Source organism: Colossoma macropomum, unplaced genomic scaffold (genome assembly GCF_904425465.1).
Source record: "Colossoma macropomum unplaced genomic scaffold, Colossoma_macropomum, whole genome shotgun sequence".
NCBI lineage: Eukaryota > Metazoa > Chordata > Actinopteri > Characiformes > Serrasalmidae > Colossoma > Colossoma macropomum.
Genome location: NW_023494792.1, coordinates 42,715,036 through 42,729,809, shown reverse-complemented (window position 1 = coordinate 42,729,809; position 14,774 = coordinate 42,715,036). Strand labels below are relative to the sequence as shown.

The 14,774-nt window shown below is 37.5% G+C and overlaps 1 protein-coding gene across 1 annotated transcript in view; it reads left to right on the top strand.

The window, feature by feature from the left end:
- cpm (carboxypeptidase M) overlaps positions 1-13,985 on the top strand; it is a 55,617-nt gene extending 41,632 nt beyond the window's left edge. Inside the window, exons 5-9 of the mRNA XM_036577233.1 lie at positions 4,927-5,114; positions 6,382-6,552; positions 7,522-7,674; positions 11,294-11,442; positions 13,241-13,985. Coding sequence (XP_036433126.1) covers positions 4,927-5,114; positions 6,382-6,552; positions 7,522-7,674; positions 11,294-11,442; positions 13,241-13,489 — 910 coding nt within the window. The 3' untranslated portion in view covers positions 13,490-13,985. The remainder of the gene's footprint in view (positions 1-4,926; positions 5,115-6,381; positions 6,553-7,521; positions 7,675-11,293; positions 11,443-13,240) is intronic.
- Positions 13,986-14,774: the final 789 nt, after the last annotated feature.

The following is a 14,774-nucleotide window of genomic DNA, read 5'->3' as shown; positions in this document are numbered from 1 at the left end:
GCTGGAGCCTATCCCAGCTGTCATTGGGCGGAAGGCAGGATACACCCTGGACAGGTTGCCAGTCCATCGCAGGGCAGACAGACAGACATACACATTCACACACACTCACACCTAGGGGCAATTTAGCATGTCCAATCAGCCTGACTGCATGTTTTTGGACTGTGGGAGGAAACACAATGTATTTCCACGAATTGTATTTATTTTGATGCAGATATTTTACAAGTATTTACCTTGGAAAGCTCATCTGTTTCAAGAAATTGTATAGGATGAATTGTGTTAGCATCAATTTACTAGTCGTTTCTGTCAACTGTTACAACTAGCCCCTCAGTCTGTTACATTTAACCTTGCACACAAGGTGTAAGATGCAACATTTGCAGTTATGCTGCTTTTAGCTTATTGTTCATATGTTTATGTTTCCTTTATAGCAAGGATATGTATATCGATTGTTTTAAAAAGTAATATTGCCTAAATATTTTAAATAGTATTTAGCATAAGCCGAAATGTGCTGGGCTGTACCCTACCAAAAGTTAGGACATTTGTTTGAAAGTTTGTGAACATTTTTCACTGTATATGTACATTTTCTTCAGTCCTGAAATGAAATGAAAATCATCCCAAGTGATTCCTCATGAAGCTACTTTCAAGAGTGGACAGAGTGTACAAAGACGGGGGGCTACTTTGAAGAATCTAAAATAGAAGATATTTACTTTCTTGGCATGAATCCATTTCACAGTTTTGAAATATGCAGATTATTCCAACAGAGTTCCTAAACTTTTGACTGGCTCTGTGTGAGAAAATTCAGTTAGAGAATATTAAAGGGTTACATCCAAAAAAAAAAAGCAGAATCCCATTCATGTTTATAGAGCTTTCAAAGAGCAAGTCTAATGGATCCAAGATTTGCGCGTTTTTCTAACTCTGTCATCTAAGGGAGTGTTTGGGAGTTGGAGCAATTGGACATTTGGAGGTTGTTTTCCTTTGTGGCCTATTCAGCTTTTTCTGTATTGTGAGTGCAATCAGAAACTGTTTGCCATTACAGGAAAAACAAGAAACAGTAAAACATGTCCCGCTTCCTGTTTACTGCTACAAGTTTTACATTTGTTTTTCCAAACTTGACCACCCACAAAGTTCTGAAATCTTCGTAAAACCTTCTGAGCTTTTTCATACATGTATATTGCCCATGTTTTACTTTAAGTAAAAACTTAAACTATTATACATTGAATAATGTGGTGGAAAATTAATTCATTAGATTTGTCCCCTGGCCCCAAATGTGGTTGATCAGCCAAGACAAGACAAGCTTGCTTCTGTGATTTTGTACTGGAGCTAGCATGCTAATGTAATTAACAAAATTCATACCTCAATACCTTCCAACAGCATCAAGTGTTAACAGTGTTTAGTAATTACAACCTCACACAATTATTCGTTTTTTGACACACTGTTACTGACACCTAGCTAAAAAAGGGAATCACCTTAAAGCCTGAATTTTGAAAATGCTTTTAGTAATGTTTGTAGGTAACAATATTTTACACAGTATCAAAAACCACATAAGCAAGTCTATTTGAGATTATTTAAAGTATGTGATGATTTAGGCATACAATTTAAACAATGCTAAATAGTGAGCTGTGGCCTTCCATCAGGGCTGGCTATGTCCTTTTGGGGGCCCAAAGCAGGACTTTTAAGGGCCTTGCCATCTTGATAGCTGATGTACTGTCAAATTAGAAGGTAACTAATAACAATGACAACCACAAGCTGCCTTGCTAATTTGTGTATTGCTGATGATAAAACAGTTTAAACTACAGACAACCTTCTCAGCATTCTCAACACATTCTTTCTTGCTTACCCAGGTAACTTTAAGCTTAGTTCTATGTAACTCCAGTGGCCTCAGCGTTTCTTATTCACTGTAATAAATGCATTACTTTCTACATATTTAGGTAGCATAGGTAGTATCTTCTTTGATGACTGCTTGTCATGTTTCACATGATTGTCTGTTGGTCTTGCTTTCATGTGCACAAGCATGAGGATGAATCACAGCCTAAGTATCTAAACCTGGATTAACAGAGAAAGGTTGTTTACCGCTGTTAGAAAATGAAATAACCACAGCTGTGTTTGTTAGGTTGTGTCAGTTGAACATCGTCATCATTAGACAGACTTCAGATGCACTATGGCCCTAAACGTGTATGTTCTTTATTTGAGACATGATTAACCAAATGCTTTTGTCCCTCACTGGAGCATCTCAGTGCATTTTCACACTAGAGCTTGTTTCTGGACCCAGGACTGCTTGCTCTGAGAGTTTGGTGCATTTGCTCAAGTGTGAAAGCTGTTTTCAAACCTGGGAGCATCCAGAGAGACAATGTCTGGTCCTCCTGAAATCGGCGATCTGGAGTTCACTTGGAGTGAACTCTGGTGTGGTCCACTGCCCGTGTAGAAGTTATCCGCTTGCGGCGCCGTGTGTGGGGTTTCATGATTGGTTAATTTTGTAACACGACTGCTTTGACGTATCGTGTCACTTCCCTTTTTATGTTTTGTGATGGCAGGGAAAGGATTGTTGTAGACAAAAAGTGCTGTTCTTTGCCACTTTTGTGTTTATATCCAAAGAAAATAATAAAAAGCAGCAAACAGATAAAGTCAGTGAGCTAAAATGAACTGTATTGAACTGTACCTGCTACTGTGACGGCTCTGCAATAACACTTCACAGTTCTGTTGATGTGTATCAGATAGGAATCGCTGAGCGCAGCAGTTCTGTGCAGAGTGGTTTGGACTACCTAATGTGGGGGATTAAGCTGTATTACCACACAGGCCTATTGGGAACACATCAGCTAATCAAGCACACATGAGTCACAGAGTTCTGTGCTGACTAATGCTAGCTGCTGTAAGGTGAAGGAGGCTAGCATATTTGGAGGCTGACCTGAGCTACATTTGTTGGTAAGGTTAGATGTTAAAACTTGATCTTAGATGTTAAAGGTTAAGGTTAAAACTCCAGTGGCACTGAATTAGTTTTACCCAGGGAGATTCTATGATTTAAGAGATTACAGAGAAGATCTTTATCTTAATCCAGTATGAATCTGCAGTGTGTGTAGTTTTTAGAATCTGATGCAGTATGAATCTGCACTATTTGCTGTGTGTAGTTTTGGGGTTTTTTGGTCTTAATTGGCTGAACCCGGAGCTCCCTCAGTAATACTAGCCCTGTACCAAAACAGCTTATGATAATGGAATAACAAAATCTACTAATAGACACAGCTGTGTGGTGTGCTGTTATTGTTACTGAGTGTTTCCAGTATTGTAATGCTGAAGTGATCATCCAGACTCTGACCTTTCAGTTTGGGCTGTCTGTGGGAGTTTGGGAAAATTACACAGATACTTTATCCCTGACCAGCTGACCAATCAAATTCTGCAAGTTACATTACACAAACCTCTCTGGGAAAAGTTCTGATAGGGCTTTTGACAGAGACAATCCAGTAACCAGGAAACGTTCAGGACCAGACCTGTATTACACCTATGCCTTAATTATAAATTAATTTTAACAGTTATTACTGGCTTTTACAGTTCAGTTAAGGTTAGAATATTTGAATTCCTTTACTTTCTCATTCTCTTTCTCAACTGTATTTTCATTTTTTGCATTCATTGGTGTACTTTGAGTTGGACAATATGACATTATTCTGGTGATAAACTACATCATGACCTGCTTTTCTGAGTATATCATGGATATCATCAGTACTTCTAGAACACTGAACAGTTGCATGTCTCACAAAAAAGACATGGAGAGCAGCCATGAATAGAATGACAAATAAGACATTTTTGACTTTTGACTCAATCCATGCATGCACAACATACTGCCAATGTATAAGCTATGCTAACAAGCCCTTTATTGTAATCTGGAGTACTGTTTTCAGCCACTCTGTCTCTTGAGTCTCAATGAATGGGGATAATGGTCTGGGTTAACATATAGTTTCCTGTTTTTTTTTGGTTTGCAACAAGATCTGTATGTCATTTTCCTCTCTAAAAATGCCCCATAATGGACATTTGACCCTACTCTGTGAACTGAGTGACAGTCAATCTCTGTATTTAAGCAAAGAATCAAAGTACATTACACATTCAAAAAGATGGTTCTTCAGAGTTCTTTAGTAAAGAGAATGGTTCTATTTAGAGCAATGAGCCCTATATTTCATGCTTACATGGTTCTTTATATGATGAAAACATTCTTCACATTGATGGAGAATGTGTTGCAAATGGTTCTATATAAAACTTTTTTGAAAATAGTTCTATACAGCACCAAAAAGGGTTCTTCTATTATTAGTATGTCAAGCTTGTAACAATAGAAGAACCATTTCTGGTGCAAAATTGAACCATTCTCAAAAAAGTCCTATATAGAACCTTATACACCACATTCTCCATCAATCTGAAGAATGATTTCACCGTGCAAAGAGCCATTAAGCATGAAATGGTTCTACATAGAACTCATGGTTCTAAATAGAACCATTCTCTTTACTAAAGAACCTTTGAAGAACCATTCTTTTTTTTAAGAGTGTAGGAGTATAAAAAAACAGTGAGCATAAATCACACACTTGTCTCGAACAGTGTTGAGTTTTAAGTAATCTCAAATAGCTTTAGTGACACTTTATTACCTAGAAAAAACAAACAAAATCCTGGCTTCAACATGTCTGCTGCTGTTACATACTTTTGTCCATTTTTGTAGACAACAGTATATGTGTCAGAAACCACATGAGTAGGTCTATTTTGGGATTACTTAATGTGGTTTAAGGCAAGCATGTGATGATGTAGGCACACAGTTTGCACAATGGTAACTTCTGGCTGTAAACATCCATTACTTGTTAGCAAACATGGCTGATCCACTATATTTGTGGTATGAGGAAGATTGTGTCAATTTGACTGTTGTCCAAACCAAACCTTCACTTTAATGTCTCACCTTCACAGGTTCAACAAGAATGGTGTGGACCTCAACCGTAATTTTCCGGACATTTTCTCAAGTGATAATGGGCTTTTGAGGGAGAAAGAGGTGGTAGCTGTGATGGCATGGCTGAAGACAGAAACATTTGTCCTTTCCGCTAACCTCCATGGAGGAGCAGTGGTGGCCAGCTACCCCTATGACAACAGTAATGGAGGTTAGTCGGAACTATTTGGAAAATAGCTGGATCAGGACATTTTATAGCAGTAACTCTTCAAAAAGTATGTGATTTTTCTTTTATTCTGAATGTAATCAATCATCCAAGACATGTTTTGTGTCTGAAATTTACATATTTAGTTTTATACTGGAGCTATGAAGCTAATGTTATACTTTTTTTGATCCTACAAGAGAAATTTGTAGCTTTGCTGCTGTCACGAGTAGAGCAGTGCCATCTGGGGCAGTAGGGGGGTTTAAGTGGCTTGTCCAAGAACACAACCAGGAATACCTAGTCAGTTCTGAGATTTAAACCTACGATCTTCTGGTTGCTGGCTTGCCTCTCCTACCACAAGTCTAGAGGCCACCCCCTAACAAGAATTCCACCACTTAGCACTGTGCAAACCTAAATGTATGCCTAAATCAACATTCACTTCAAATCACATTGAGATGTTAAACTGGTAAGAATTTTGGGCCTCCTGAAAATTTCGTACATGCATCACTCAGGCCAAAACGTTTTGAATTTTAAAGTTTTATGTTACAGTGGTGGAGAGAACATGTCACCTTAACAGAGAGTATGTTGTACTATTGATTTGAGAGGGAAAAACCTGAAAACATAAAAAATTAGCAGTTCTATTTTGTGACTGTAGTTACTATTGCATAATCTTTTTTAAGCTTCCAGTATCTCGTGATAAACCACCTTTACCTTTAAAAAACTGGGTGACGTACTATTATTGTAGTTCTTGCCATTTCTTTCTTTTTTTAATTTTTTTGTAGTGTTTCTTCAGTTCTTTTTAGATATCATGTCAGGGCTAAACCACTGAACATTTACACAGAAGGGGTCACTGGAGGGATGTCAGAATGCAAGATAATGTATCTAAAAGTAGCCTTTAATATTGTTTAATGAACAAAGTGTTTCAGTAAGAATCTTTCTCCAAGCCTTAAAGTCACATAAAGGCCCTTGGAATCCTTCTAATCTCCGTGCCCACCCAAGGGCACCCCTGCTTACACAGTTTGAAGCATGTATGCGTCATGAATTATGTAATAAATCATAGAATTATGATATATCTGACAGATCTGAAATCTGAAAATCAACCATTACAGCATGATTGAATCTCTAAGAAATATCTGCCAAGAAGTGTTAATGATATGAGCTACACTGGAGCTTTTAGCCCTGAGCTGTATGACTCTAGTTTCTACTAAACCGGTCTGTTTATGTTAATGTTGTCGTGATGTTGTGGTGTGATCCGCTTGCGCTGAACCTCATCCAGGCAGTGAGCTGCAGCAGGGGTCTAGCATCACCCCGGATAATGACGTCTTCATCCACCTGGCCAAGACTTACTCATTCAACCACACCACCATGCACAAAGGAGACAGCTGCCACGACTCCAAAGACTTCGCTGATGGCATCACCAATGGCTACGGCTGGTATCCCCTCGCAGGTACAATAGGATAGTAACATCTAAAGGGCATATACCCTACATTTGTTTTGGTTTTATTTTCCTGAGACTCATGTTTGATGTTTATATTCCTTGATGTACTGAAAGCAGTCATCATTTTTCCCTGCCCATTTTCAAACCTCTCTTTATTCATTAGGATTAAACAGGCTGTTTTGTTACTGTGCCTTTAAGACTGATATAGATGTAAATGACCTCTGTGTATTATACATCATTTAAATAGCAATCTGGGATGAAAACACCTCATTTATGACATCACAAAAACAATGAATACAAGCTGTTTTTGCAGCTTAAATTCCAAATTTAGACTTTATGGATTGGTGAGTGACTAGGTTTGAAACAGTGTTTACATCCTACATACACAGAAAAGTGGTATTTCCGAAAGCAAAGAAAGTTTGTTTTTCCATGTCATAGGCCCTTTAATGATGCCCTGATAAGTTCTTTGGAAACAGTGTGATCAAAAATCTGAACTGTTTTTCACAACATAATTCATCAAATGTTCAACATCATAAAGGTACCCTACCATTCAAAAGATTAAAGTCACTATTCAAAAGTTCAGAATCATGTTTTTAACAAAAAACCAATAGAGTTCTAATATGGTGTTAGTACTGTAACTTAATTCATTTTTGAATAATTAGTAGGAAATTGTAAAAAAAAAAAAAGTTTAGGTGTGCCCAGGATAAAGAGACCTGTAGATGATCCTAACATGGCTGCCAATGAAGTCATAATGAAATAAAAAAATACATAAATAAATGTTAATATTGATATTAATAACATTAATATTAAATAAAAATTTACTGTAAAGATGCAAAGTTTGGCAGAGACCATGAAACAAATCCTGTTTATTCTTTTCAATATGATAGGAAGGTTTATCATGAGACATGAGACAGAGATTAGAGTCTACTCTCTTTCTGTCTCTCTCTCTCTCTCTCTCTCTCTCTCTCTCTCTCCCAGGGGGAATGCAGGACTATAATTATGTGTGGGGTCAGTGTTTGGAGCTCACCCTGGAACTGTCTTGCTGTAAGTTCCCTCCAGAGAATGAGCTGCCGGGTCTGTGGGCGGCCAACAAGCCTGCACTGCTTGCATACATGCAGCAAGTTCATCTAGGTATGCACAAACACACACATACACACACACACACACACACACACACACACACACACAAACACACACACATACTTGTACGTACTTTACAAAAGTCTGAGACAAAGAGCAAAAAGGAAAATCAGTGAAAAAAAAACTTGAGTTTCAAAAGTGTGGCTCAAAAATTGACTAAAAGACATTCAGAAAAGGGACTCCTAGAATCATACAGGACCTGGTAGATGACCAACACTATCACCATCAGATAAACAGTCCTTAAATGTTTCGTTTGTTAAGAGAAAGGAGAAAGTCAAGCTCCACTTTTGCTTTAGATCTAAAAAAAATCCACAGCTGTTTTTGTCCATCCTTCCACTATAAGAAGATGTCAGTGCTATGAGTCTGAAAGAATGTGTAGCTGTAAAGAAGCCTATATGGAAAAAAAGAAATATATAATAAACAAGAAAATGAGGGGACAGCAGGGCTGGTTGGCAGTTTTCATTTTCTGCCCTATACACTATCCAGCGTTTCTTCTGAAATCAAGGGTATTAATAGAACGTTTGTCCCTCTGTACTGCAGTAACAGCCTCTGTGTTTCTGGGAAGGTTGCTGTGAGGTTTTAATTGCATTCAGCCACGATAACATTAATGAGGTCAGGCACTGATATTGGATGATTAGTTCCGAATCAGAAATGCCACTCCAACTCATCCCAAAGATATTGAATGGAGCTCCATCACTCCAGAGAACAATTTGTCTGCTCTACAGCCCAGTTCTGGCCACTCTAGCCAGCCATGGTTACCTTAGGCTTATATGCAGCTGCGCCACTGTCCCAACTGAACTCCTGTGTCAGCAAGAGTGCACTTAAAGAAGCTGAATTCTCTAATTGGGACTGTCTGGATGCTATCAAACATACAGTGGATCTCCTGTCTACCAGCAAAATGTAGAACAAAGAAAGGATGTATTAGAACAAAATGGAGAAGTTGCCTCTCCTGTGGAGTCACATGTCTCGACATTATAAATGAGTAAGAATAAAGAAGGCAAACATATTAATGTCACATTTCCACGACTGTGCCTTCTCCTATCCTGGAAATGAACAGTGTGCCAACCAACTCTGCTCTCACACTACCAATAAAAATTCACACCATTGGTTCCTCCACATCTCTTGGTAACCTCTTAAACTGCAGCCTCATTATTCAACAATTGATTTGAAGACCTCTTCAGTAAACACTGTGAAACTCAGTTGCAGTTATTAGGGTGGGTTATTGAAGTATGGGTCCACGGTCAGGCCCTTAGAGCTTAAAGTGGATATTCTACAAAAATATTAGTCTCCTCCTTTAAACATTCACTTTCTGAACACTGACAAACAGTGAACACTGAAACAATATCAATGTATAATTCCAACTCTATAATTATTTCTTATTGTTAGTCAGGTGTGGTTAAACCTGTTGTATCACTACTGTAGTATCACTGCTGTAAGGTCACCATTGTAGTGCCACTGTACCACTGTAAAGTCACCCTTATCATCAAACACAACATAAGAGACACAGATACCAGCATATCCATGACTTTCTGTCATGTGATAGTGCTCCAGCTCAGTAGTCTGAGCAAAGCCTTAGTATCAACATGACACTGCGGTCCACACCTTCAACTAACACACCAGCAATGAAAGCTGACCCCAATAAATGTCTGAGCTCACAATAAAAGGTCTAAAGCAAAAAATAAATCAATAAACAGCACCAAGTTCCTTTTTTCAGGCAGCAGTTCCAGATGACTTTACACCTAGAGACGCTAGTAATTAGAGATGTGAATAATTGACCTCACGTTGATTCTATTAAAAATTTTAAAGAAATTATTAAATGAATCGTAAAATTGGATTTGATTATTTTCTCTACAAATTAGTCATGGCCAGTACTAACTAGGTCTCCCCCATCATACACAATGCTACCAAGCTAGGAGTGTGAAGATTAGTCTGTGCTTCCTTTGAGACATGAAAAGCAGCACTGCATCTTTTCCAGCTGCTGCTAAAGTAACATCATTGGACAATTCAACACGTTTGGAGGAGAACATTAACTGTTAATTCTGTATGTCGGCTAACAGATGCCCAAATTGGCTAACATGGACCAAACTTGAAAACTTCCAATGACAGTGCCAGCATTTAGATGGTTGCACCACTTGGGAGCCTGAAAAAACATATTTAATCCAATTTACACTTTAATGTATTTGTATAGACTTTTGCACAGTACCCCTAACTTATTAAATTCATATTCATAATAAGAAATTTAGTTGTTTGTATATCGCTATTTGTATATTATTTTGACTTTTTTGGGCCTCAAACCCCAGTGTGGTCACCCCTGCTTTAGAAGTATTAACTTAGTTTCAATTAGAAAATCAACAAAACATGTATTTTGATCAAGGGCATCCAAACTTTTGCATACAAGGTCAGCGTCTGTAGAGCGTCTGCAGTTTACTATCAAAATAAACAGTCACTGAAATGTTTGCTTGGAGTGAAATGAACTGATGTGGAAAAGTGAATGGTCCATTCTGATAACTGACTGAAAAACTCAGTCTAGACAAAAGGGTGCTGAACCCTTCTGTAATCTCCTGCAGTATTTAGCTGGAGTGTCTAGACAAAGACGCTGCATTGACGCCACATATCTAGTCTCAAATGAAGCTTAAGAAAGTGGAAAGATGCTAATGTGTGATACAGTTTTAGACTGCTTGTCTGATTATTGATTCAAACCAACAGTGGAAAAACCTACGTTCTGTCTTTAGCTTTCACACACTGTTACATGCCAGCCTTTACAACTTGAAACCATTAAATCATCATCTACGCTATCAAAATGTTGGTTTCAACATAAAGTTCAATTGAAAAGATTTAGTTGCCACGGAATTTTACAGAATATATACATAAGAGACCACTTTCAATGTTTTTCATGATATACATTGTTGGGAATGGGCTTTGCGTATACAAAATGTCAGTGTTATATTAGAATTAAAACCACCTTCATCAAATAAATAAATAAATAAATAAATAAATATATATATATATATATATATATATTTTTTTTTTTCCTGATAGAAATCAGCAGTTTTTCCTTTTTAAAAGCTCATTATACCCAAAATGGATCTACAGCATCTTGGGAAGAAACCCTACATATATATGGGCGCCACTGGTCAATTTATTTATTTATTTATTTTACAGTATGTTAAAGTCTTCAAATAAACAGAAATTGTGCAATAATATTTGTAGAAAAATACCATATTTGAGTTCCATGTAGAGGTTGTGTTTAGAAAATCAAACACATCTGTAATTTGATCAAGGGGGTGTTCAAATTTTTGCAACTGTATATATATTGTTGCCAGCTGTTTTTATTAAAATTTTTTTATCAATTTAAAGTAATAACATAAAGAGAAATCATGTTATTGCACTAGCAAAATGTCACTTTTTTTTTTTAGAAATAATGCATTTATGAGTGGAAATGTCTACAAGTAGCTTGAATAATCCTTTGTTAGTAATTAAATGTCAATAAATAAACATTGAAGATGCTTTCACTCGTTTTTTGCAGTGCACTACCTTTCACATGCATGTTTGATTTTGCTGTAGCAGTGCTTAAGTGGAAATCTGAGCTTTCTTGTCTGATTTCCCACAGGTTTGAAAGGTCAAGTGCTGGACTCGAATGGGATCCCTGTCCAGAATGCCTCAGTGGAGGTTAATGGGAGAAGAAACCTTTGTCCATTCAGAACAGATGGTAATGGGGAGTATTACAGGCTGCTGCTGCCTGGGAACTACACAATCACGGTGAGAGAGCGCCCTCTGCTGGTGAAAATGGACAGAGTGCTGAGTTTGATATTTCGTTTGCACTCAGTGGCCACTTTATCAGAAACCACTTTCAGAAACAGTTAGGGACTGTTGCTGGTGGACAATTTTACCGACTTAAGGAGGTTTTACTGACTTAACTGATTGCATAAGCCATGTTTTAAAGTTAATTAACCTTAACATTCCAGGTTTGTTTCATACAATAGCTTATTATTCCCTTATTCTACAGGGACTTCAGTGCAAACTAATGGAGCTATTCTTAGGTTACAGAGGTGTGTAATAAAACTTTGGCATGCTAGTGGGCCCATGACTTGTCAAGGGGTTATATATAAAGTATCTATGCATTAACATTTGCACTTTAGCATACAACTTTATATAACAACGCCAAAAGGTAGGTGGAGCAAGGTGGACAGTGAGTGGGGCAAGATAGGAGTTTCTAATAAAGTGAACTGAGAGTGCACATCATTAATGCAATATAGGCATTTTAGAACTTTCAGTAAAATGCTGAAAATTCAGTATTCATAAGATGTCTCTTAAAAATCAACATTTAATAAAACTTTCTAATTTTACTCACATAAAATATGTTGATTAAGACCTTGAGAAACTTACATTAACAAAACGTTTGACCTTTGCTGCTATGGCATTCAATACAATAGCCTAGTAAAGTTATACTTCAACTGTAAGATCAGTTTCCTCTCTGGACTTGAGGGTTACAATACTAATGGCTTCAGTAAAGCCAACTCATTTGGGAATGGATAGAGTTTGATCTCAGTCACAGTCTCCGTTTTCCTCCCTTGAATGAGTCTGAGAAGACTGCTTTTCAGATTGTACGGTAAAGCAGATTCTTGCCCTAAGCTAAAAGCCACACACAAAGACTAAATAAAGGGATCATATGTGGCAGACTGGAAGAATTATGTTCTATGTTAAAACTTGCACCGTGGAAGAGGTAAAAACTGAAGTAGTGGCTTTATGAATCAGTAAATGACTTTATTTTTCATGCTAGATTGTGAGTAAAAGGCTGGCCAGACAAAATGAAAGTTCCTTTATTGAGACTGCTACTACACTCAGCCCAGAGGCAAATACAATAACTGGTCCAGCAGTGGAGTGTTTGTTTATAATGTAGAAGATCATGCCCCGTGTATCTGGTGCCATGACCCAGTTCAGTATTAAAGGGAAAAGACTGTAGCAGAGTGTCCACAAATGCTTACTGCCTTATGGAGATTTATGTTTTCATAGATACGTTCACAAGTCACTACATGCAAGTCCGAGTTGAGTCTCAAGTCTCTGGAGTGCGAGTCTGAATTGAGTGTGGTGTCTCTAGTCTTGAGTTTTTAGTAGAGATATTTACTTTAGTGTCGTTATTAGCTGCAGGCATTGTACTGCACAAAAATAAAGCCCTTCTAAAGCCCTTCTAAAAACCTCATTTTGACCTGGCTTCAAATAATGAGTCCTTCATTATAGAAAAAACCTTCAGTCTGTAGGACAGAACTAAAGCACTACATGCAGTAAATGTGGTGTTTAAAAAGAACGGGCAAAACAACTTCAGAGTCAGAGACCATTCAATTTGAAATTACATAATAGCTTGACAGTATGGGATGATTTAGATATGCAGTTTGCATGATGCTATTTGGTGGGCTATAGTCTTCCATAACTTACTAGCTACATTAACTTTGCAGCTCCAGTTCAAAACTAAGGAAGCAAAGTTTACTTAGCACCATAAGGCCGCTAGTTTTACTGCATGCTTAAAAATCACAGAGTGTATACATGTCTTTTTTTGCAGGTGACACACCCGGCACATGAGTCCGTCACAGAGACCATCTCAGTGCCGTACGGTCCGGAAAAATTCAGTGCTTTAACACACAATTTCCAGCTTCAGAGGAGCTCCAGCGGTTCTACCCTAGGAGCAACGATAGAACCCACCTGTGTGCCCCCCGTGCTCCTAAACTCAGAGAACCACAGCGCCACCCTGCTGCCCAGCGCATTCACTGCACTTAGTGCCCTTATACTCCATAGACTCCTGCTGTCCTGAGGATAGCCTTCTACTTAGTGCTTATTTGAATGAAAATGCACACTTTGCTCACCTTGCACAATCACTTAAGCCTGGCTTAGTGGATTTTGTTTCTGTTCATCAGGTGATTATCTGTTTTCTGCAGGTTGCTACAGTAAGTGAATGGACTCCAACAATTGAGTTTAAAGTGCCAGAATGAGGCCAACAGCTATAGATACACTGTGGTTTATATACAGTCCTTGACTTGTGGTAGAACATATTGTTTGTCTCCATATAGGCTAAATCTGGGCCTTTTTGACCCAGTTGGGTCCAAAAGTATCCAGACATCAAGGGTATTAATAAGGAGTTTGTCACTCTAGGAAGGTTTTATACGAGATGTGGAGATTTGATTCAACTCCAGTGTTTTATTAGTGATATTGTCCCATTAAGTAGGAAATAATTCTTTTAAAATTAAGTATTAAAAACCCTGACCTAACTAGAATCAGGTCCACTTTATGCACAGGGGTTTGCTAAATATACTAAGTTACATTAATAAGAGAGCTAACTAGCTATTTAATCTTAAACAGAAGAAGATCTTTTAGCTAACACTAGCTGGCCTGTTGCAAGCTAGTTATATAAACCGACTTATAATCACAGAATAATAGTATAACATAATAATATAATAATACTGCTACTAATAATATAATAATACATAATAATAAGAGTGTAATCCTGTCAGCTTTGTTGGACTTTTTGTTTTCTTTTGGTTTATCAGATGATTATCAGCTTTCTGCACGTTGCTACTATAATAGAACAGACAGAAAAGTGTCACTGAAATTGGCAGACAGCTATAAATACAATATAGGTCAGTTTCCCAGGCATCATTTAAGCCTTATATTTGACCAAGCTGCAATGCTATTTGTGATTTACCATTGAAACTATAGATATAGGCAAAATCTGGGTCTGGGAAATTAACCCAATATGAATCATAATCCAAAAGTGCATGTAAGTTATTTAATCAGCACCCATTTCAATCTCAAGCTAATCTAATGTTTCTCGCTGGTAGAAAGACTGATTCATTTAATGTCTGCACATTAGTTGGTTTTGCAGCAGCTTACAGTTTACATTTACAGCACTGAGCAGATGCTCGTATCCAGAATGACTTACTGAAGTGCTTTGTTATCCAATCAGAAATTAAATGTATTCATAGCTAGTACAAATAGACTGGATCTTAAGAACACCCTTGAGATAACAACACAATACACAAATAACATTTCTTAAATGCAGTTATAAGACATTTTAGTGCAAGATTAGTGTTCATTTAAAT